The sequence below is a fragment of the Artibeus jamaicensis genome, unplaced genomic scaffold (genome assembly GCF_021234435.1).
Source record: "Artibeus jamaicensis isolate MK-2021 breed Jamaican fruit bat unplaced genomic scaffold, CSHL_Jam_final contig_511, whole genome shotgun sequence".
NCBI classification, from domain to species: Eukaryota; Metazoa; Chordata; class Mammalia; order Chiroptera; family Phyllostomidae; genus Artibeus; species Artibeus jamaicensis.
This window is the reverse complement of record NW_026521866.1, coordinates 405,481-431,746: the sequence shown is the minus strand read 5'-3', so window position 1 is coordinate 431,746 and position 26,266 is coordinate 405,481. Positions and strand designations below refer to the sequence as shown.

General features: G+C 37.5%; 1 protein-coding gene across 2 annotated transcripts in view; it reads right to left on the bottom strand.

Annotated features, from left to right (window-relative positions):
* Positions 1–26,266, bottom strand: part of TWSG1 (twisted gastrulation BMP signaling modulator 1) — an 85,462-nt gene that overhangs the window by 26,971 nt on the left and 32,225 nt on the right. For both annotated transcript variants that reach the window (XM_037134070.2, XM_053668849.1), the window contains exon 3: positions 20,043–20,142. In XM_037134070.2, coding sequence (XP_036989965.2) covers positions 20,043–20,142 — 100 coding nt within the window. The remainder of the gene's footprint in view (positions 1–20,042; positions 20,143–26,266) is intronic.

The following is a 26,266-nucleotide window of genomic DNA, read 5'->3' as shown; positions in this document are numbered from 1 at the left end:
AGGTACAGAAAATAAGTAGCATAGACAGTAGATAGAAAATACATAGGGGGGAGGGTAAGAATAGTAGGGGAAATACAGAATCTAAAGAATTTGAGACACATGTTCATGAACTAAAGGGGGAAATGGTGGGGGAGGGGTATGCAGGGTGGAGGGGAAGGGAGGGGGGAATAGAGCAAATGTAATGGCATAATCAATAAAAAAATAAATTAATAAAAAAAAAGAAAAGTGCTTGATACATAAAAGATGTTATGTAAGCATTAGTATTATTTTCACAAAATATTACTTGACTGACTAGATTCATCTAATTTGGAAATTATTACACTGACATTTTAAAAAATTAAAAGTTGTTTCACTAAACAAAATTCTGTAGTGAGTCATACAATGTATATGGATGCATGATATAACAAATCAGAATCTTTTTTTCTCAAGATATCTTTGAAGAAGAATCAAGATACAAGTGCCTACAATTAATTCATTCAACAGCAGAGTCTCATCTGAGTTCCTACTTTTATAGTATCATTACTACTGTTCTTTTTTTTAATGCACTGATAAATGCTGAGGTCCAAAACAGATGTTGAAAAGAGACAATCCCGAACGAGCCCGGGATAAAGTTAGGCTGACCAGGAATAGGGAAATTTTTACTTCCTAAAAGGGCTAACCACCAACTACACAAAGAGCCTTTTGAATTTCCCTAATAAGCCAATGGTAATCAGCTGTTTAGAGCTAGCCAATAGCTAACAGCCACATCTGCTTCTGTTCAAAGCTTGCTTGCATACCCCTATATAAGGACATAGCTGTAAGCGCCGGGGCACAGCTCTCATCTGCAGCTCTCCTGAGCATAGTGTCCTCGGACACTCAGAGAGCTCGCCCCTGCGCAGGTAAAACTTGGCCAATAAAGTAACATCTTGAAAATTCTGAAAGTCTCCGAACCTCTGTTTCTCGTGACGGCAGATGCAACAATAAACATTTTAAATTTAATTTCTTTGTTTTGACAATGATAAATCTTTATTGAAAGATATGAGACAGAAAAATATTAAAAAGAAAGGAGTACCTTGCTTATATGTAGAAAGATTCGATATTAAAACTATACCAGCTTTCCACAATTTACCTGTACATTTAGTGCACCCCCAATAAAAACCCTAAGAAACTTTCCTTCAAATAAATCTCTTTATTTTGACCATAAGATACTTGGATAGTAATTCTTCTAATAGGGTCATATTGTCCATGATATTTTTCCCTCTGTAATCTATTTTTAATAGACTTTTTAAATAATAGTTTTATAGAAAAATTAAAAAGATAGTAGAGTTCTTCTATACCCCCTCACCTATGTTCCTCTATTTTAACATCTTACATAGTATGGTACACTTATTACAATTAATGAATCACTGTTATTATTAACTAAAGTCCACACTTTGGATTTCCATAGTATTTACCTAGTGTCCTTTTTCCATTCCAAGATCCCATATAGGATGCCACAGTGCATTTAGTCATGTCTCTTTAGGTTACTCTTGCCTGGGGCAATTTCTCAAGCTCTCCTTGTTTTTGAAGACCTTGACAGTTTGAGTAGTACTGGTCAGGTATTTTGTAGGATACCCCATTTTCAGAACCTGCCCATTTTTTTCATTATGAAATCTGGGTTATGGGTTATTGGGAGGAAACCACAGAAGTGAACTGCTGTTTTCATCGTATCACGTCAAGGGTACATTCTATCAAAAAGATTTAAGATTGTTGATATTGATCTTAATCACCTGGTTGAAATAGTATATGGCAGATTTCTTCACTGCAAAGTTACTCTCCCCCCCCCCTTTCCATACTGTCCCCTTAAAAGGAAGTCAGTATGAGGGACCCATACTTAAGGAGTATGGAGTTATGCTCCTCCTCCTTGAGGGTAGAGTATCTACAAAAGCTATTTCTAATTCTTACGCATGGGAAATTTGTCTCTTCTCCAATAATTAATTTATTTAATCATTTACTTATATCAGTATAGACCCATGAATATTTATTCCAGGAGTGTCAAACTCATTTTCACTGGGGGCCACATCAGCCACATGGTTGCCTTCAAAGGGCTGAATATAATTTCAACACCTTAACTTAAGGAGTAGTTACATTTACAGTCCTAAAATTACATTTGGCCCTTCTTAGGCAACTGTGAGGCTGATGTGGCCCCTGATGAAAGTGAATTTGACACCCCAGATTTATTCTATACTCTGGGTTATAATCTAATATTACTTAATTTTGTTTCCTAATTTTCCCAGCTTTAGCCACTGAGAGCTCTTTCATTCAGTTCCTATGTAAATCTGACACACACACACACACACACACACACACACACACACATCCATATGGGTAATTTTTGTTTCTTATCAATACATCAGTTTTAAAAGTAAGCTCTGACAGGAAAAAAAAACATATGTACCAATGGAACAGAATAGAGAGCCCAGAAATAAACCCAAGTCTCTCTGGTCAATTAATATTTTACAAAGGGGGCAGAAGCATAAAATAGAGTAAAAATAGCTTCTTCAACAAATGGTGTTGGGAGATCTGGACAGCTACATGCAAAAAAATGAAACTCAATCACCAACTTACACCATACACAAAAATAAATTCAAGATGGATAAAAGACTTAAATATAAGTCATGAAACCATAAAAGTCCTAGAGGAGAAGATAGGCAGGAAAATCTCAGACATTTCATGCAGTGATATTTTTACTAATATGTCCCCTAGAGCAAGAGACATAAAGGAATGAATAAACCAATGGGATCTCATCAAAATAAAAAGCTTCTGCACAGCTAAAAAGAAAACAGCATTAAAATAAAAAGAGAACCAACTATACGAGAAAACATATTTGCCAATGATATGTCAGACAAGGGTTTGATCTCCAAAATATATAAACTCACATGACTCCACTCCAGGAAGACAAAAAACCAATTAAAAATGGGCAAAAGACTTGAATAGACATTTCTCCAAGGAGGACGTACAGAGGGCCCAGAGACATGTGAAAAGATGCTCAGCATCACTAGTCATCATAGAGATGCAAATTAAAACCACAATGAGATACCACCTCACATTGGTCAGCATGGCCATCATAAACAAATCAACAAACAAGTACTAGCAAGGCTGTGGAGAAAAGGGAACCTGTTGGTGGAAATGCAGACTGATACAGTCACTGTGGAAAACAGTATGGAATTTCCTCAGAAAACTAAAAATGGAACTGACCTTTGACCTGGCAATTCCACTGCTGGCATTAATATTCTAAGAGCCCTGAAACACCAATCCAAAAGAACCTATGCATCCCAATGTTCACAGCAGCACAATTTACAACAGCTAAGTACTGGAAGCAACCAAAGTGCCCATCAGTAAATTAATGGATCAAAAAACTATGGAACACTTATACAATGGAATATTATGCAGCAGAGACAAAGGAGTTCCTACCCTTTGTGACAGCATGGATGGAACTGGAGAGCAAAGTAAAGTAAGGCAGGTGGTGAGGGACAAATACCATATGATCTCACCTTTATCTGGAACCTAATCAACAAAGAAAAAAGCAAACAAAATATAACCAGAGCCACTGAAATTAAGAACAATCAAATGTACATATATTCAATAAAATGTAACATTTACAATGGTTGAATTTGGGGGAGACCACAATGTATCTAAAGAATCTGTAAAATTTTCTAAAAGGAAGAACAATCAGTATTTTAAAAGCAAAAGAAAACTTGTATTTGGCATTAAGGATTCAAAGATAAACATTAACCCTAAAACACCAATCGAAAAGAACCTATGCACCCCAATGTTCATAGCAGCACAATTTACAATAGCCAAAAGCTGGAAGCAACCTAGGTGCCTGTCAGTAAATGAATGGATCCAAAAATTATGGTACATATACACAATGAATTCTATGCAACAGAAAGAAAGAAGGAGCTACTACCCTTTGCAACAGCATGGATGGAACTGGAAAGCATTATGCTGAGTGAAATAAGCCAGGCAGTAAAAGATAAATACCACATGATCTCACCTCTAACAGGAAGCTAAACAACAAAACAATCAAGCAAGCAAAATATAACCAAAGACACTGAAATAGAGAACAGGGGGACAGTGACCAGAGGGGAGAGGGGAGGGAATTTCAGGGGAAAAAGGGGAAGGATTTATAGGAACTAGTATAAAGGACACATGGACAACAACTAAGGGGGGTGGAAATGGGAGGGAGGTGGGGAGAACTGGGGGGGTGGGCTGGAATGGGAGTAAAAGACAAAACTGCACTTGAACAATAATTACATAAAAATGTGTGTGTGTGTGTATAAACAGAATAAATAAATAAATAAATAAATAAATAAATAAATAAAATAAACATTACCATACTAGTAGTTCAGGTTAACTCTTATCACATATTTGATCTTTAATATTATAAAGTAATAATGTTTTGTTGTGAAGAAAAAGAGAAATCCATTCTCTATGGGAGACAATGAATATACCTGATCTGATCTGAGATACAAGGGCCAGAGTCATAACAAAAACCCTAAATGTCCTCCAAGGAAGATGTCAAGGCCAAGTCAAGTTGGTACTAGAACTGTAGCCATGAACTCAGTCAGAATTCAAGGAGTTTGCAAGGCAAATAAAGGAGCAGGTTTATAGAGGAAACATTTGATCAACAGGGAAGTGAGCCTACCAAAGATTCAGGGTTGTGTTTCAAGTGTAAGTGCAAAACTATCTGATCTTGTTTTCCTGAGTTTTGTAGCTATTGCCCATAACCTGACAACCCCTACATTCTTTGGCCTTTTTCATAAGCCTCTTTTATCCACTCACCAGGGTAAGGTCTGGAATCTGTGAGTGGTGTGGCAAAATGGGTTAAGAAGTTATTGCTGCTAAGCAGGTTTTCAGCAGGCTCCCCAGCCTAGCTATGGAGCCTATATTTTCCTTAAGTACTGGAAGTGACCTTAATTTCAGAAAAAATCTAGTATTTCCAAATTAACATTATCCAAACCATGCATCACTGAATTCTAGTGTTCCATAAGATAGTGTTCCTAGATGAAAAAGTTGATGGCTGCTATGTTTCTTCTTCACTGATATAAGTTATTCATGCTTTCTTATAATTTAACATCTGCCATTAATTCACTGTTTAAATGAACATTAAATATGGATCAAATTATTTCTGAAATTAGCCTGTCCATTACTAAATCATGCATCATTTCATGTTTTTCTAAAATGCATTTTAAGTCACTGTGTAGTAGTACATAATTCTGTTTATATGAAATTATAGAACAGATAAAATGAATCTAAGGGGTTAAAACCAGAACTATAAACATAAACTAAAAAATAAACAACAGAAACTATAAAGCAGACAAGTAAATAATAACAGAAGTCAGAAAAGAAAGCCATTTTAGGTTAGGCTAGATTTAGTTTAAGTAGACCAAGTTACTGTTCTGGCTCATGGCTCCTTTTAAAAGGTCAGACCTAACTGTTATTGTTGCACATTATACTAAAGTCCAGTCTATTGCTAAACCCAGAATACAAAAAATAGCATTTAAATTACACAATAACTTAATAGTATTCAATAGTCTGTTTTTATTCTTTAGGGCAGAAAATCTCAGAAAAAAAAGTTTAAAAAAATGAAGTCTGCTTCCAGCCAAGATGGAGGCATAGGTAGATATATTTTGTTTCCTCACACAACCAAAAGAAGGATAAAAACCTATTTAAAAACAAAAACAACCAGAACTGCCAGAAAACCAAACTCTATGGAAGTTCAACAACAAAGAAGGTAAAGAAGAGACATTCATCTAGACTGGTAAGAGGGCTGGAGAAGACACATGGCAAGGAGGCATCTGGTGGACCAGGTGGGCAAGGTAGCAGCTGGTGGAATGAGCAGTGCCACATTCATGTGCAGATAAACCAGGTGGAAAACCTGGGGAGCAAGACAGACCACGCAACCCAGGGTTCCAGCATTGGGAAATAAAACCTCAAAAACTCTGGCTGTAAAAATCTATGAGGGTTGTGGCAGTGGGAGAAACTGCCAGTCTCACAGTTTGTGGGAGGGGCACATGGGGTCCTAGAACATCCACAAGCCCACTTACCTGGGAGTCAGCACCAGAAGGGTGCAACTCACTAGTGGGTAGCAAAGGAAGTGACTGAACATGGAATGACAGCTAAGCAAGTGGCATTGTTTCTTCTCAGACCCCTCCCCCACATTCAGTGCCACAATGCAGCAATGTGGCTTTCCTCACCCTGTCCAATACCTAAGGCTCTGCCCCTTACAACATAACAGGAATGCTGAGACAAAAAAACATAGGCCAAATGAAAGAACAGATCAAAACTCCAGAAAAAGATTTAAGCAATGAAGAGACAGGCAACCTATCAGATGTAAAGTTCAAAACACTGGTAATCAGGATGCTCACAGAAATGGTTAAGTATAGCTGCAAACAGAAGGAAGAAGTGAAGGCTATGCAAAGTGAAATAAAGAAAAATATACAGGGAACCTATAGTAAAGGGAATGAAACCAGGACTCAAATCAATGATTTAGAATAGAAGGAATAAATAAGCATTCAACCAGAACAGAATGAAGAAACAAGAATTCAAAAAAAAAACCCAAGAGACTTACGAATCTCCAGGACAACTTTAAATGTTCCAACATCTGAATCATAGGGGTACCAGAAGGAGAAGAGGAAGAGAGAGAAATTGAAATCTTATTTGAAAAAATAATGAAGGAGAACTTCCCCAATCTGGCAAAGGAAGTAGACATGGTAATCTAGGAAGCTCACAGTCCCAAAGAAGTTGAACCCAAGGAGTAATACACCAAAACACATCATAATTAAATCCCCCAAGATTAAAGATAGGGAGATAATCTTAAAAGAAGCAAGACGAAAGGAGAGAGTTACCTACAAAGGAGTGCCCATAAGACTATCAAATGATTCTCAAAAGAAATGTTGCAGGCAAGAAGAGGCTGGAAAGAAGTATTTAAAGGCATGAAGGCAAGGACCTACATCCAAGGTTACTCTATCCACCAAAGCTATCATTTAGAATGGAAGGGCAGATAAAGTGCTTCCCAGATAAGGTCAAGCTAAAGGAGTTCATCATCACTAAGTCTATTATATAAATGTTAAAGAGACTTATCTAAAAAAAAGAAGATAAAGAATATGAACAGTAAAATGACAACAAACTCCCAACTATCAACAACTGAACCTAAAACAAAAATAAATTAAGCAAACAACTAGAACAGGAACAGAATCACAGAAATGGAGATCACGTGGAGGCTTATCAGTGGGGAAGAGGAAGGAGGGAGAATGGGGGAAAAAGGTCCATGGAATAAGAAGCATAAATGGTAGGTACAAAATAGACAGGAGGAGGTTAAGAAAAGTACAGGAAATGGAGAGGGAAGCCAAAGAACTTATATGTATGACTCACGGAGATGAACTAAGGGGAGGAAATCTGGAGGGGACATGCAGGGCACAGGGGGATAAAGGGAGATAAAAATGAGACAACTATAACAGCAAAATCGATAAAACATACTGAAAAAATGAAGTCAGTGTTCTTTTTGTTTACTATATTAATATATATATTTTTATTATTAGTTTTCCAAAACTAAGCCTGGTTGGAAAGTCCTTTACAAATAATACATACAAACTGACAGGGAAGAAAAAATCTTATCGACTGTAGTATGTGTGTGTGTGTTTGAAATTAATATAATACATTCCAGCAGAAGAAAGGGTCCTAACCCTAAGAGACATTAAAACAGCATGGTATTGCCCTGGCCAGGTGGCTCAGTTGGTTGGAGGTTTGTCCCAGACACCAAAAGTCTGCAGGTTCAGTTTCTAGTCAGGGCACATACCTAGGTTGTGGGTTCATCCTGGGTTGGAGTGCATACAGGAGGCAATGGATTGCTCTTTCTCTTTCTCCTTGCACCCCCAAACCCACTTTATTTCTTTGTCTCTAAAATCAATAAATGTAGCCTAGGGTGAGGGTTTTAAAATGCTCCTATGTCTTAAAATAAATAAATAATATAACAGCGTGCTATTGATGCATGATAGGCTCAGTAATGACCAGAATAACCAGAAACAAAGTAAAGTGCATATGATAAAGCTGATACATCATATGTGTGGGGGAAAGATCGGCTTTTGAATAATAATTTTAGGACTTTATAAATAATATTTAAATAAACAGTGGTAGTTGTTTGAAAAAGAAAAAATTGGATACAGAGTTTATACATAAACCAGAATAAATTTCAAATCTATTAGAGAGCTAAAAGTCAAACAAGCAAACAAACAAATTCATACAAGTACCATCTGAGAGTGAGGGAGTTTATTATGATTCAAAAATATGTAAGTAATCAAAGAAAACACCAATATTCCTTTTTCCTTCACCATATTAGGGAAGTTTTTGGTCATTATTTCTTCAAATATGTCTTGTTCCCTTGCTCATTCTCAATTTTCCTTCTGGTATTCCCGTGATGTGGATGTTTCTTTTTCCTTCACCATATTAGGGAAGTTTTGGGTCATTATTTCTTCAAATACGTTCTTGTTCCCTTGCTCATTCTCAATTTTCCTTCTGGTATTCCCATGATGTGGATGTTGTTGCACTGGATATTTTCCAAGATGTTTCTTCAACTGCCCCTCATTTTTTAAATTCTCTCTCTCTCTCTTTTTTTTTTTTTTGCTGCTTGGATTGGGTGTTTATTTTCTACTGTGTTTTACAAATCAGTGATTTGATCCTATGCTTCATCTAACCTACTGTTTATCCCTTCCAACCAATAAAGTTGACTACACAAAATAAAAAACTTTCCAGGATCAAAAATAACAAAGCAAGGTTAAAATACAAATGATCAACTGAGAAAAGTGTATAACTAACAATACAGATATTGGGGTTATATCCCATATATATGTTTTAAAATTCTAAATAATGAATAAAACAGTAATCCAGGAGAAAATGGGCACAAGATATGAACAAACAATTCACTAAAAAGCAAATATAAATAAATAGTAGTCCTTAAACTTACAAATGAAGTCACAGTCTCACTGGTAACAAGAGAAACAAAAATTAAAATGATCATTTCTTACCTGTTAGATTAACAAAAACCCAAAAGTTTGGTAATGACAACAACGTTTGACAACACAATTTTCTGGTAACGTTGTTGGGACAAGGCACTCGGCTACTCTGCACTGGTGGGAAGGCAAATGACATAATTCTTTTGAAGGAGGATCTGACAATATCTACTAATATTGTATGGAACTGACTTTCTACACAAGGTTTTTTGTTATAGTGTTATTTATAATAATAAAAGATTGGAAATAACCCAATGTCCCCCTATGGACAAATGGGTACATAAAGCATTACAGCCAATAACAGGGTTCTCCGTGTAACTACCAAAGAAAAAAAGATATTATATAGAAGAAATTCCAGGACATTCAATTAAGGGGGAAAAAAGACAAAGAAAAAGAAAAGCATGTCATTTAAGGCCACTCTTTCCTTGTTGATTTTCTGCCTGGAAGTCTATCCACTGAAGTCAATGAGGTGTTAGTCTCCTACTATGATTGTATTTTTGTTGATCTCTCCCTTTACATCCATCAAGATTTGCTTCACATGTTTAGGTGCTCTTGTGTTGGATGTGAAAATGTTTACTAGGGTTATATTCTCTTGTTGGATAGTTCCCTTTATCATTATGCAGTGTCCTTCTTTGTCTCTTATCACAGCCTTACTTTTCAAGTGTGTTTTATCAGTATAAGTACAGCTGTCTAATTTTTTTCTTTTCCATTTGCATTAAATCTTTTTCCATCTTTTATTTTTAGTCTCTGTGAATTTTTCCATCTAAAATGTGTCTCTTGGAGGTAGCATATCTATGGGTCTTGTTTTCTTACCCATTCAACTACCCTATGCCTTTTGGCTGGAGCATTTAAGCCATTTACATTTAAGGTAATCATTGATTAGATATATAATTAGTGCCATCTTATTTTCAACTATTTTCCTCTGTTTTCCCCTCGTGCTCCCCCCATCCTCCAAGCAAGCCCTTTAACACATTTGTTACACTACTGGTTTGGTGTTAACAAGCTCCTTTAGTCTTTTCTTGTCTGGGAAGCTCCTTATTTCTCCTTCAATTTTACGTAATAGCCTTGCTGGGTAATGTATCCTTCATTGTAGGTCCTTGCTTTACGTCACCTTGAATATTTCACACCACTCCCTTCTGGCCTGAAATGTTTCTTTTGAATAATTGGATACGTAGCTACCTGCTTTTCTCTTGTAGCTTTTAGGATTCTCTCCTTGTCTTTAAGCCTTGCCATTTTAATTATGATGTGTAGTGCTGTGGGCCTCTTTGGGTCCAACTTGTTTGGGACTCTCTGAGCTTCCTGGACTTGTGTGTCTTTTTCCTTTACCATATTAGGAAAGTTTTTGGTCATTATTTCTTCACATAGGTTCTTGTTCCCTTGCTCATTCTCAATTTTCCTTCTGGTATTCCTATGATGTGGATGTTGTTATGCTGCATGTTGTCCAAGATGTTTCTTTAACTCCCCTCATTTAAAAATTTTTTTTCTACTTGGCTTGAGTGCTTATTTTCTACTGTGTCTTCCAAACCACTGATTTGATCCTCTGCTTCATCTAATCTACTGTTTATCCCTTCCAATATACTATTTATTTCATATATTGCATTCCTTATTTCTGACTGGTCCTTTTTTATTGTTTCTGTGTCCTTTTACATGCTGTTTAGTATCCTTATAATCATTACTCTAAACTTTCCATCTGAAAAATTAGTTGCTCTATTTCATCTAATTCTTGTTCTGGAGAATTCTCTTATTCTTTTATTTAGGATCTGTTTCTCTATCTTCCCATATTGGCTGCCTCTTTGTTTCTATGTATGAGGTAGATCTGCAAGACTCTGGTGAAGGCCTAAGTCAAACCCTGCTTATGACGGGCCCTGGACAATCTGTTTGGAGCTATCAGTGATCCAGAGCTTGTGGTTCCCTCTGCTGGGCTTGTTTGTGAGCAGAATGAAGCAGGCTGCACAACAAAGCTGGCTTTTACCAGCACCAGGCATGGGAGAGGATAGCTACATTCTCAGAGCTCCCAGAGATCCTCCTCTGCCTACAGGCTTTCTGTTAAGCTTAAAGAGTATGTGTCTTCCACCTGTATTGCTCAGCAACTGGGTTTAAGTATCACAGGGTGCGGCACAGTAATTCCTGTGGGTGGGGCTACTGCTTCCCCTCAGGCTGATGCCATCTGGGGAGGGGGGTTGCTTTGCCTGAGAATGATGGTCTCTGCAGGGTAATGACTCAGTACAAAATCCTGGCAGCTGTTCCTTCAGTTGTCTCCTCATAGCCACCAACCCCACACTCTCCTCTTATGTCTCTAGTCCACTCTGCCCTCTCTCTGCCAGAGCCCAGGGTAAGTGGCTGCAAATAAAATTTTGTGTATTATCCCTTTAAGAAGCTCTCTCTGTCTCCAGCCATCTCTCTGCAGTAGACAGAGACCCTGCTGATTTTCACAGCTGTGTGTCCTTTGGGTTTCTCCTCTGGTTCTGGTGCTGTAGGCTAGGGAGCCCAGCATGAGGTTTAGAGCACACACTTCTCAAGAGGAATCCCCAGCCATTGAAATATCCCTCTGGAACTTCAGCTGTTGCCCATGGGAGCCCACTCAGTCCTCTCGCACCTCCTGTTGACTACCTAGGAATCACATTGTGGTGATGTGGCTTTTCCGTGTGTGCACGGTTATAAGGCTTCTCTTCAGCCTTCAGTGTCCAGTTAATTATTTTAGATGATTTTTCTATAATTTAGTTGTAATTCCAGTTTGGTCCTGGGAGGAGGTTAGCGTAGCTTCCACTTACTCTCCCACCATCACTGACAATACCAATAGTCATCTGTGAAGGGTGAAGACACTAGGTAAAACACATGGGGGGCCCTGACCAGTGTGGCTCAGTTGGTTGGGCACTGTCCCGCAATACAAAAAGCCACCAGTTTGAATCCCCATTAGGGCACATGCCTGGGTTGAGGGTTTGAGGTACATACAATAGGTAACTGATCAGTTTCTTTCTCACATCAATATTTCTCTCCCTCTTTTTCTCCCTCCCTTCCCCTTTCTCTAAAAATAAATAAATAAAATATTTTTAAAAAAAGACTGTTAGGGAATTTATCACCAAGGGATCGTATTTTCACCTTTTGAACTCGCTGATCAATCTTAGCATCACCAAAAGCAGGGCCACTAGATTATTATTATTGTGTACACTGTACCACTGTACCCCAGCTCCCCCAAACTGAACCTGAATCTAATTAGCCTTTAGCTCTAATTTCCAGTCTATATGAAATACAGAAAATAAAGTAACACGTTAAATAAGCACAGGAAGCAACCCAGGATGTGGTATATTATCCATCATAACTCACTAGTTTCTTCAACATGTCAATGCAATTTTAAAAGGCGGTGAGGGGAAGAGGAACTGTTTTAAAATAAAATAAATTTAAGAAATGTAACAACCAAATTCAGTACATAGACTTTGTAGGAATTCTAATTTGACTAAAATAACTATAAACAACATTTAGTCAATTAGGGCAATCTGAATAAGGACTGGGTATTAAATATTAAAGAAGTATTGTGGTACTAAAGAAGGTGTGGTAATGACACTGTACTATATAAGAAAATTTACTCTTTGTTGTTGTTGCTGAGTGGCATAACTTAGGAACTTTGGAGGTTTAGTGAAATTATTTATAACACTCCAACAAAAAATAAGGAGGAACAGGGTAGCCAGACTGATAAATGTATGAAACGTATGGCTATTGAATATGGGGAGCAAGTACAGGGCAGTTCGTCGAACACTTTATTTTGTATATATTTGGAAAAGTAAAAACAAAACAAACTAAAAGAAAAAAGAAAAAACCTTGTGTGAAGGTCAGTGCCAACAGCAGCCAGCACTTGTAGTATGACTAACCGAGCAGTTGAAAATAGTGAACAGAGTGATTTCACAGTTCTAAGATATATGTTGATAAGAACACACATGCACACAGGGCTTGAAAGATGTCACAAATAATGGACACTATGCGAACTACCAGAGCAGAAAACTGGTTGCTATGACTTATAATGGAGTTGATAATAACAAGAAAAAAAGGCAGCTTACTGAGAACCCTCTGGCACAAATGTAAGAGGGAAGAGGGGAGCCTGTAGCTAAGATGATGGAGATGGAGGTGGAGCAGGTGTTTGAGATGAAGGTCAAAGAAAAAGTTCAGAAACTGAAGGACTCTGACGCTGAGCTCCAATGGCATCATGAGCAAATGAAAAAGAACTTGGAAGCAGAAAACAAAGAATTGAGGAAAAACATCACCAGTCTGAACATAAGAAAGCCAACTGGAAAGCCCAATAATGTATTTTTGAACAACAGAATGCTTCAAGAACCTTGGAAAGGATGAAGAAAGGGAAGATTATTAAATCCTCTACTGACCATCAGTTACATATTAATTGTCAATATGCCAGCTTGGACATCAGTGTTCGTTGGATCCATTAGACCAATTTGTACCAGTTTTATCCTTAGTGACGGATTTAACAGCATGACAAAAATTATTATTATTTTTTGTTCTTGATGAAGATTAAGATGCCTTGAATTGTCTAGGGTGTTGTGTACTTAGAAACTAATAGCTCTAAGTACCCTTCCTACATTTTCCTTCTTTCTTTTTTATTAAACAGATGTCTTCAATTTAAAGCAAGACAACATTTTACTATTGTACAATCATGTACTGGTGGCTTGACTGCTTACAGGATATTCCAAAATAAAAGGACTCTGAAAGGTTTTCACTGAGGATAAATTGCCATAATATGATACAAACTATGCTTCTCTATGGTAATTATAATACAAAAGTTCCACCCAGTACAGCGTACACAATACTGCAATTTAGTCTAACGCAGCTGACCCTATTTTTTGACACTTCTAGTGTATAAAAATACACATGGAAAAAAGAACGTATATACCTACTATCCACCTACAGCTTTTTTGTAACAGCCTTTTTTTGTTTGTATGTTGGATTCTTTAAATATATATTATTTTCATTTACTGCCCTCTTTAGCCAGAATCTCATTACTATTTCATTTTTGTAATAACATTTAACTTAGCTATTTTCCATATATTGGCCCTGGTAAAATAGAACATAGCATCTAAAGGGAACTGTCTTTTAATTATCTTTTTACACCGTATGGTAAGTAGCAGGGGAAAAATACATTTATAGATCATTTCTAGGCAAAATTGTGGAGCTAACAAGCAACCTCTTTCTATCTATGTGCATCTCTTTATTTCACTAGAACTGGAAATCATGGCCTCTCAAAAAGAAAAAAGTCAACATTCTGCTTTTAGCAGTATTCATATATTGCATCTCTATATTTTTTTGTTTGTATCGCAAAAAATTCACATAACGAACAATGTTGTGATGTAAAAAAAACAAAAAAACTTGTGGACAGAGATCTAGGTTCCAAAAACCATAGGACAGCAGGTATGAACATGAACTATAGTGATTTCTCTTACCTTAAGAAAAAAATCAGGAAAAAGACACTAATTTTCTTATACAAGGCAGCTGGAAGGGAAAGCTTGCTAGACAAAATATGAGCTAAAAGTCCAATGAATGAGACAGAAATGGAATGCTGAACTCTAATTTCGGTCCCCTCAGAGGTCTGGGTACCACCCATGAAAGTATTGGGAGTATTTCAACTTAAAAGAGAGGAGCGGGCACAGGTTTACAAAGGACATCAAAAAAGCATAATGTGGAAAAGAACTGCTTACAATGTGGTTGAAAAAGTACTGCTGTAAAAAACCATGAAATACCTAGAAAGGTATTTTGTCCTAGAAAGTAAAAAGATTAATTTAATTGAAAATGAAAGATAACGTGACATTATAAACTCTCTGGAAGTTTAAGTCCTCAAAGGTAAATAATTTTTAACATGGGAACTAGTCCATAAAAACACAAGTTGCTTCTAAAACTGTAGAGATATGAACATGTTTAATTATTTTTTCTCAGTAGAAGAATCACAGACTTCCCTTCCTAGAAGAAGCTGAATGGCACTGTTACCCCTGTGTGATGGTTAAAACACACACACATTCACACACATTGTTTTAGGCAATGCTAAAAGTGCATTTGTGTTTGTGGCATCCACATTAAATTAAATGCTTGTATATGTACATTAGGGGTTAATATGCTTACTTTCTTTTTTACTTTTATTGTACATATTAAATTAACTTACATTTAATGATGTAAAATAATTCAAAGCTTCTTTTAATTGACCTGACATTATTTTTTAAAAAGTTACAGCCATCAAGATCACAGCAAAAACTGTTTATCTTGGGAGTATAATATATTTCCAGTAATATAAAATACTTCTATGTGCTAGAGTACCTTCTATGTGCTAGACACTATACTAGCTACTAGAAATACTAAGATGAATCTAAGATAATAGAGAAAAAACACTTCTGTCTCAGTTCTCTAAAAATTTCACTATAAAACAACGAGGAAAAACAAATTGAAACAACAACTCCACCTTGGAAGAACTAAGAGCTAAATGTAACTGACTTAGCAGTCTCCTCCCAGGCAGATGTAACCACAGAACTCTGGGAAGACTCAGGGGGTGGAGACACCAGGTATTACAGAGGCGAGCTTTAAATTTTAAGAATGGTTATGCCTCCATATCTCTGTTTCTCTTCTCCCACAACTATAGGAGATGAGAGGGCTATTCATTGGAGAAATTAAACCAAAGAGGCCCTGGACTAGAAACACCAAAAATAACAGAGTGAAGAGGAGGATGAAAAGAGGGAGAGTAAATAGTATGCTGACATCACCCCTTGGAATCCCAGAACATCGGCAGCCAGCCAAGCTACCCCAGCCCCACCCTAGGCAAGAAACTCAAGATTCTTCTCTGAAAAAGCTGTACAACCCCAAAAGAAAAGATCTACAGATAGTGAGATAGAGAACTCCTCTGTGAAAAAGCCAGCCTGTCCTCCAATCCACTAAGAATGAGGCGAACTAGATTCCATGCCCTGTCTATATAAGCACAGGACTTCTAGACGGCATTAGAGTGACTGTTACACATGGTCCAGATCACTAGACATTTGAGGAAATGGTGGCAGTGCAAAGAGTAGAAGGAAAAACGGTAACAATCTAACTCTGTAATTATCAGTCCCAGGAAGATAAGAAAGACGTCTATAACACAACAACAGTATTGGGGGGGGCAGGGAGGGAGGTGTAGTAGGGAGGACACATGGAGACATGACTTGATGACTTAGGGTGGTGAACACACAATACAGGGCACAGATGATGTGTTGTGGAAGTGTACACCTGAAACCTATATAATTTTGTTCACCATTGTCACCCTAATACATTTAACAAAAAGAGGAAAAAAAAAAGAACAGTATGTCCCACCAAAGGGACAATCACAGAAGGGCTCTTGAAAATTAAAACTGAAAAGGCAAAATTTTAAACATTAATACAGAGCCTGGAAGATTAAAAAATCTAAGTACATATAAACCAATTAAAAAAACAATTAATAGGATTATTCATTTAATAAATCAGTGTTGACACTACTGTATCCCAAACTAGTATGCCATACTAATTTATTCAATGGATTCTCAAATTCTTGCTTTAATTAGAAGTAGCGATAAAACTGCATTGGAAAGGTAAGAGATAAGAGAGCTAAATCATCATCTACCATAATAAGAAGTTAACTAATAGTTTCTAATACCATAGAAACATGAGAATAACATAGGAATATTCTTTAGAATTATGTGAGTAATACGATACCAAAGAGATGAAAGTGGCACAGATTGCTTCTGGCACAGATTAAAGGGTTAGAAAGAAGAGACACAACACAGGATTGTTTTAGCACTATAGGCATGTATTCCACTTTGATAAAAACAGATTAATTTTAAAAGGTCAATATGATACCACCCCTGTTTTTAAGTTTATATTCTATTAGAAGAGACATGCAACGCAACAATTGTAGTAGCACATACTACATGACATAATGGAAGCAATGTGAATAGCATAGAGGATCCTATCTCTGTCAAGTGAGTACACTTGAGTACACTTGATACGAGTACACTCGTATCTCCGAGACGAGGAGACACTTGAACTTCAGTTTTAGGGGTGAAAAAGAATTAACTGGTCAGAGAGAGGATGATGAGTATTTCACCCAGCAATAGTCTAACTTTTCTTTCTAAAACACAAATGAGACTTCACCAAGATGGAGACATAGGTGGAAACACTGCCTTCTTGCACAACCAAGTTTAAAAACAACAAAACACAAACCAAAGTTTAGTAACAAAAAAACACAGCCAAAACGCAGACAAACCACAGAAAATTGAATTATACTGAAGTCCGACAAGGAACCATTCAGCCAGACCAGTAAGAGGGGTGGAGCCAGCAGATGAGTGGGTCAGGCAAAAAAGATCCCCTGACCCAGGCGCGTAGGCAGCCAAGGGTGGATCCCAGGTGTGGGGTTGTAACGGGCAAATCCAGTGAAGGCCCAAGGAGGCAGGCTGACCTCGGTCACACATTCGTGCACAAATAAACTAGCCAAGGAGAGAGCATTGAGAGAGACGGCACAGGCCCCAGTGGCGGGAAGCAGCAGAGGGGACTGCTATTACTCCCTCTCTGACCCCACCCCCACATACATCACAACCCAGCAACCTGGGTGGCTTCGCCCTGGTGAACACCTAAAGCTCCCCTCCTCATATGTAACAGGCTAGAACAGACCAAAACATGGCTCAAAAATAACTCAACCCCCCAGGGCCAATAACTCTTAAGCTACCAAGAAATTGCCAACCTTTCAGATGCACAATTCAAAACACTGGTGATCAGGATGCTCACAGACTGGTTGATCTTAGTCACAAATTAGAGGAACATATGAAGGCTAAACTAACTGAAATGAAGGGAAATGCACAGGAAACCAATAGTGATGGGAAGGAAACTGGGACTCAAATCAAGGGAGTGGACCAGAAGGAAGAAAAAAATGACCAAACAGAAAAGGATGAAGAAACAAGAATTCAAAAAAATGAGGAGAGGCTTAGGAACCTCCAGGACATCTTTAAATACTCCAACATCCGAATTATAGGGGTACCAGAAGGGGAAGAGGAACAGCCATGAGTGGAAAGCTTATTTGAACAAATAATAAAGGAGAACTTCCCCAATCTGGCAAAGGAAATAGACTTCCAGGAAATCCAGGAAGCTCAGAGAGTCCCAAAGAAGTTGGACCCAAGAAGGAACACACCAAGCCACATCATCATTACATTAGTCAAGATTAAAATGAAGGAGAGAATCCTAGAAGCAGCAAGACATAGGGGGACAGTCACCTACAAAGGAGTTCCCATCAGACTGTCAGCTGATTTCTCAAAAGAGACTTTACAGGCAAGAAGGGGCTGGAAAGAAGTATTCCAAGTCATGAAATCCAAAGACCTACAACCAAGATTGCTCTATTCAGCAAAGCTTTCATTTAGAATGGAAGGACAGATAAAGTGCTTCTCAGATAAGATCAAATTCAAGGAGTTCATCATCTCCAAACCCTTATTATATGAAATGTTAAAGGGACTTATCTAAGAAAAAGAAGATAAAAAATATGAACAGTGAAAGGACAGCAAACTCACAGTTATTAACAACCACATCTAAAACAAAAGAAAACTAAGAAGACAGCTAGATCAGGAGCAAACCATAGAAATAAAGGTCACATGGAGGGTTAGCAACAGGGGAGTGGGAGGAGGAGAAGGGGGGAGAAGGTACAGAAAATAAGTAGCATAGACAGTAGATAGAAAATAGATAGGGGGAGGGCAAGAATAGTAGGGGAAATATGGAATCTAAAGAACTTGAGACACGTGGTCCGAAACTAAAGGGGGGGGTGGGGGAGGGGGTGTGCAGGGTGGAGGGGAATGAAGGGGAGGAAACAGAACAACTGTAATGGCATAATCAATAAAATACATTTTTTAAAAAACCACAAATGATAGCATTCTATAAATGTACTTTTGCAACCTATTTTTTTCACTTCATACATTGTAGAGACTTTCCTCAAAAAGCCCTTAAGAATAATTTTTAGTTTCTCAAGGTTGTTTTACTGAAGTCTCATATAAAGAAAGATAATCTATTTTTAATTTGCTAAATATCCATTTTTTATTCACAACTATAATACATACTTCTTATAAAAAACTAAACAGTATAAAAAATAAAAAATTAAAAACCTGCTCTGGCTGGTGTGGCTCAGTGCACTGAGCACCAGCCTGCAAACCAAAGGGCTGCTGGTTCGACTCCCAGTTAGGGCACATGCCTGGGTTGCAGGCCAGGTCCCCGGTGGGGGATGCATGAGAGGGAACCACACACTGATGTTTTTCTCTCTTTCTCCTTCCCTTCCCCTCTGTATAAAAATAAAATCTTTTAAAAATATTTTAAAATCCCTTTGTTCCTCCTCACAAACTTTCCAAGGATAAGCACTTTTAATTTCCTCCTAGGCCATTTTCTATAAAAGTGGTAATATACATATACAGAGTGGGGCAAAAATAGGTTTATAGTTGTAAGTACACAAAACAGACTTGATTCTTGTATTATATTTATTAATTCTTGTATTATTTTCTATATGAACAAATGTAAACCTACTTTTGCTCCACCCTGTATATAAATACCATTGGATATCAGCAAATGTAATATAAAATAATGCTTTATATACCTAGTATACCTTATGCATACACCAGATTATACACAAAGAATACATTTATAATCTTTACTTTTATCCTCACCAAAGGATATGTTTATTCATTTAGAGAGAGAGGAAGGAAGGGAGGGAGGAAAGAAGGGGGAGGGGAAGAGAGAGAGAGATAAAGAGGGAGAAGAGAGAGAGAGAGAAATATTGGTAAGTTGCTTCCCAGGTACACACCCTGACTAGGGGATCAAACAAACAATCTAGGTATGTGCCCTGACCAGGAATTGAACCCACAATATTTTGGTGTACAGGATGACACCAAACAACTGAACCACCAGCCAGGGCCCACATATTCTTTAAAGTCTCTTACAGTCAAGGACTTTGTGGTAAGAAATATTAAGAAACTCTACAGCATGTTGCCTTACCAACACAATCACAGCACTCATCCCAAAGGGTCCCAAGACACAGCATACACTCCTTGCAGCAAGAACAATTTCCTTCTCCAGGTCGGCACTGGCAGAGCTCCTAAAAATAAGACAGATGTTCAAACTTAAAATTCCAAATAACTATATTTAAAATTGTTAATTTTTTTGCAGTAAAAAATAGTATTTGCATTTATAGTAATTTACTCTTCATTTTTTATTAAAAATAATTAATTGTTAAAGGAATGTAAATACCCACCATGTCAAGTACATTTGTATTTTCTTTTTTTTTTAAAGTATATTTTGTTACCCTGGCTGGTGTAGCTCAGTGGACTGAACAGGGGGGCCTGTGAACCAAAGGGTTACCAGTTCAATTCCTAGTCAAGGCACATTCCTGGGTTGTAGGCTAGGTCCCCAGTAGGGGGTGTGAGAGAGGCAACCACACAATGATGTTACTCTCCCTTTCTCCTTCCCTTTCCCTCTAAAAATAAAGAAAATCTTGTTAAAAATACAGTATACTTTATTGATTATGCTATTACAGTTGTCCCATTTGTTTTCTACCCTTTATTCCCCTCCACCCTATACTTCCCCTCCCACCAGCATCCTCACCCCTTAGTTCATGTCCATGGGTTGTACATACAAGTTCTTTGGCTTTATTTCCTATACTATTCTTAACCTTCCTTGTCTATTTTGTACCTATCCCTTATGCTTCTTTTTCCCTGTACCTTTGCCCCCATTTCCCCTCTTCCCCCTCCCACTGATAACCTTCCGTGTGATCTCCATTTCTGTGATTCAGTTCCTGTTCTACTTGTTTTTGTAGTTTGTTTTGGTTTCCGTTTTTGTTTTAGGTTCAGTTGTTGATAGTTACGAGATTGTTGTCATTTTACTGTCCATATTTTTTATCACCTTTTTTTTCTTAGATAAGCCCCTTTAGCATTTCACAGAGTAAGAGCTTGGTGATGATGAACTCCTTCTACTTGACCTTATCTGAGAAGCACTTTATCTGCCCTTCCATTCTAAATGAAAGCTTTGCTGGGTAGAGGAATCTTGGACGTAGGTCCTTCCCTTTCATGACTTCAAATACTTCTCTCCAGCCCCTTCTTGCCTGCAAGGTTTCTTTTGAAAAATCAGCTGATAGTCTAATGGAAATTCTTTTGTAGGTAACTCTCTCCTTTTCTCTTGCTTCTTTTAAGATTCTTTCATCTTTAATTTTGGGTAATGTAATTAAGATGTGTGTTGGTCTGTGCTTCCTTGGGTTCAACTTCTTTGGGACCCTCTGAGCTTCCTGGACTTCCTGGAAATCTAGTTACTTTGCCAGATTGGAGAAGTTCTCCTTCATTATTTTTTCAAATAAGATTTCAATTTCTCTCTCTTCCTCTTCTCCTTCTGGTACCCCTACGATTCAGATGTTGGAACATTTAAAGTTGTCCTGGAGATTCGTAAGTCTCTCTTTTTTTTTGAATTCTTGTTTCTTCATTCTGTTCTGGTTGAATGCTTATTTCTTCCTTCTATTCCAAATCATTGATTTGAGTCCTGGTTTCCTTCCCTTCACTGTTGGTTCCCTGTATATTTTTCTTTACTTCACTTTGCATAGTCTTCGATTTTTCCTCTGTTTTGCAACCATACCCAACCATTTCTGTGAGCATCCTGATGACCAGTTTGAACTGTTCATCTGATAGGTTGGCTATCTCTTCATGGCTTAGTTCTATTTTTGGAGTTTTGATCTGTTCTTTCATTTGGGCCATATTTCTTTGTCTCAGCACGCTTGTTATGTTGTAAGTGGCAGAGCCTTAGGTATTCGCCATGGTGGGGCAACCCACATTGCTGCTGTCTGACACTGTATGTGGGGGAGGGGTCCACCAGGGAACAATGGCTCTTGCTAGGCTTTCAGTCACTTCCCCTGTTACCCACAAGCAAATTGGGCCTTTCCAGTACTGATTCCCTGGTGAGTGGTTTTGTGTACATTCTAGGACCTTGGGGTCTCTATAGGGAACTCTCTTGTGAGGGTGGGTGTTTCTCCTACTGCTACAACCCCCATGGGTTCTTACAGCCAGAGTTTTTGAGGCTTCATTTCCCAATGCTGGAATCCTGGGTTGTGTAGTCTGTTTAGCTCCCCAGTTGTTCCTCCCATTTATCCACATGCAAATGTGGGACCGCCTGCTCTCTGAGCTGCCACCTTGCCCACCACAGTGGGCAAGGATGGTCCTCCAACCACCACAGTGCTCCAGGGCCTCTCCACCGCAGCTGCCCATCTCTGCCTCTCCTACCAGTCTGGATGAATATTTCTTCTTTAACTCCTTGGTTGTTGGACTTCGATACAGTTAAATTTTCTGACAGTTTGGGTTATTTTTTGTTTTAAGTTTGTTGTTATCCTTCTTTTGGTTATGCAAGGAGGCAAAGTGCATCTACCTATGCTCCATCTTGGCCAGAAGTTCTGTATTTTCTTCTGGACACATTTAGTGAGCACATTTTGGATCTACCTTATTTTGAAATATTTATACAGTAAAACATTTTACCTTATAACCAATAACTTTATTCCCATACACTACCTTAAAAAGTAATTTAATACAAGCACAAAATCTGCTTTTCGGCTATTAGTTTCATTGTTCAAATTAATCTCAATGAAGAGGCAACCTGAAGCAGTAGCTATGGTTTCTCAATGTATAGAGTGTGAACAAAAGCATCCTATAAAAATTGTTATTTTTGTCCTGGACAGACTGCTCAGCTGGTTGGAGCGTCATACTGTGCATGAAACAGTTGTGAGTTTCATCCCCAGTCAGGGGGGTATGCCAAGGTTGCGGGTTCAATCTATGATAGTGGTGCATACAGGAGGCAACTGGTTGATGTTTCTTTTTTTTTTTTTAAGATTTTTATTTATTTATCTTTAGAGGGGAAGGGAAGGAGAGAGGGAGAGAAACATCAATGTATGGTTGCCTTTCATGCATCCCCTGCTGGGAATTGGCCTGCAGGGAACTAGTCTGCAACCCAGGCATGTGCCCTGACTGGGAATCGAACCGCGATTGTCTGGTTCGCAGGCCCGTGCTCAATCCACTGAGCTACACCAGCCAGGGCTGATGTTTCTTTTATATCGATGTTTGTCTCTCTGTCTGTCTCCCCACCCAGCTTCTTCTCGGATGATCACCCTATATGCAAGGGTGAAGATCACCCTATCTGGAAATAGACGTGTCTCATGATCAGAGGAATGGCAATGTTACACTGACAAGAGAGTGAACATAATAGTGAGGGAAAATAACTGCTGTCTTCTTTGTAAACAGTGTATCACACATGCATACTGTTTTAGTATGTTGTATGTCATAAAAATAGCAGTTCTTTTTCTATTTTTTTAAATCTCACCTGAGAGAGAATATGTGTATTGATTTTAGAGAGAGAGGGAGGGAGGGAAGAAGGAATGGGGGAGGAGAGGAGAGAAAAAGACAGAGAGAGAGGTGACATCAAATCTACTCTGAGCATAGTCCTCAAAAAGTAGTGAATGCTTCTACTCTTCCTCCTAGAACGTTGCCCAGCTGCCATGTGTAGCCTGGGAGAAGGCTAGGTTGGCAAGTCGGTCAGCCTGAATCCATCCTAGCTCATCCAGCCTCTAACTAACCAGCAGCTGACAACAGACACAGGAATGGGCCCAGAAAAACCACCCCGCTGATAACAGGTCCAAATTGCCAACCCATAGAAATAAGAGCTAAATAAATGGTTGTAATTTTACACCACTAAACTCTGAGATGGTTTGTTACTTAATGAAAGCTAATTAATACAACTTGCTTTATAAATGAAGATTCAAGGTAATTCTGTTAGCCTTTAACACCAGACAGCCACTCCCAAACAGACCCAAATTAAACCCAAATTCTGTAGCTGCCATTGCCTACTTGGCTTTCCCTGGGTTATGAGGTAGCACATAATATTTACTCCTATTAAATTCATCTCATTACATTTCTAAACTACTGGAGTCACTTCATCATTCTAATATGACGTATTTTTTGCCACTGATATTTAATCACACTGATAATAAAAATGATATGTAATTCCTAGTTTTTTCTTCTCTGAAACTCTCTTAGCTATTACACAGCACTGGAAGAATGAACACTTACGCTATTTTCTAACTAATTTGTTAATTTGGTATCAATTGTATATCTGTAGAGTCAGGCTATTTTTCACATAATGAAGACGATAGGTAACTGCTAGGCCTGTCAGAGAGGGACTAAAAGGGCAGAGGCTTCCTGAGTACAGATGCTTCCTCATAAAACTGGTGATGCTTGATTCAGACAAGCTCAAATGTACTTGGAAATCTATTGTAGAAAAACAGTCACCAAAGGTGTACTTTGTGACTTCTTTCTCCATGAAAACCTGCCTTTAGAATGAGAGAACATTTTTCTGGGTGCACATTTTTTTAAAAAACACTATCAAGAGTTAAGGATATAAATTCTTTTTTGGATTTTAGTTTTTTATAAAGGTTGCCACTTAGTCACAAGAAATAAAGCTTCTTTTAAATTTTGATATACATTTTACATAGAAAATACCCTTCTACTATCTTAGTTGCTTATATTTACATTATCTATTTAACTCAGGAGAAACCAATTAGAAAAGTAACACATTTATTCAAGAATCCATTTCTCCTTTTCCCCATCATGACTTCCAAATGGTAGCCTGTTATATGAATGAATATATATAATGCTAAATAATTTTAAATAAATGTCAATTTAATGTCTTCCATTAGAGAAACTGAGTTTCTAAAAGCATTCATTTTGCCTTTTATTGTCAGGTATTTGTGAGGTGTTTTAAATTGAAACAAAAGGGTGAGTAATATCCTTAAATCACTGCTAACTAATGGAAGGTTAAAACTAGGACTATTTAAAAATTGCTTGAACTTGCCTGGATTACCCAGTCCTCAAGATTCAATCTATTTCACACCCTCTTAATAAATGTCTGTACTTTTACATGTCACTGCAACAGAATAATGTACAATAGTAATATACTTATAGATTATAATATGCTGGTAGAACACAAAGTGGGAGGCTATAGAAAGCTGAAACATGAGGGAAATGACTTAAAGATAAACTTCATTACTAATCTATTAAAAAGACTCCTAAAACTGGATGAATGTCAAGTAACAATATGTTAGCTAATATTTTTTATTTCCATCTTACCAAAGACTGAAAATTCTTTGTCCTAATAAAACAAATTTAATCACATAAATTAAGAAATATTGCACAGTGATTAAGTGTCAGGACATATGAAAGTAAAATCTCTATTCTTCATAACTCATGTCAGTATTCTTTACAGGAGATTGGGAAATAAGGAAAATAAGATCATCACACCAACCTTTTAGTCTACATTTGTTCCTTTTCAATTTTCAAAAATATTGGGTTGGACAAAAAGTTTTTTTAGTTTTTTCCATTCATGGCTCTAGTAGTGCTTAGTTATCTTTAACTTCATTCAATTTTGTTAGACTGTATTGTGACAGCTGTCCTATCAGCATGCATTAAAAAAAAACTTATCAAAATTGGTGAATTTTGCTGTACGCCTGTCTTATGCATAAGAAAATGTTTAGCAGCACCTCTGGCCTCTACCTACTAGATGGCAATAGTGGGAGATAGCTGACATACTCAAAATATCCAAGTCAATAAAGTTATTTGTGAAAATGAAAAATGTGTCTTTTATTACAGGAAAAACTAAATGAACTTTTTGGCCAACCCAATACACTTTTCATTTTTCAGGAGAAAATTCCAGGCAAATTTAATATATGACATTTAGGATCTCAAAAACCTAACTACAAATCAAGAGAGCAAAAATATCCCTGGTTGGTGTGGCTCAGTTGTTTGGAGTGTCATCCCATAGACCAGAGGGTCGTGGGTTCAGTTTCTGGTCTGAGAAGGCAGACCAGATGTTTCCCTCTCTCATCGATGCTCCGCTTTCTCTTTCTCTTTGTCTCTCTCTTTCTCCTTGTGTGTGTATATCTCTTTCTCTCTCTCTGAAAAGCAACGAAAAATGTCCTCCAGTGAGGATAAAAAAAGGAACAAAAATATATGGTAATCATTTGCTTTATGACTATTGTTAAGTCAAGAAATACATAAATACAATGAATTTCCATATGTAAATTATTATGAATAACAGTCATGTGTAGCTCATCAAGTATTCATCTTTTCAATCTACATGTCTTTTAAAATCACAGTATTGAATAATGTTTAGTTATAAATATATTTGGAAGTGTATACTTT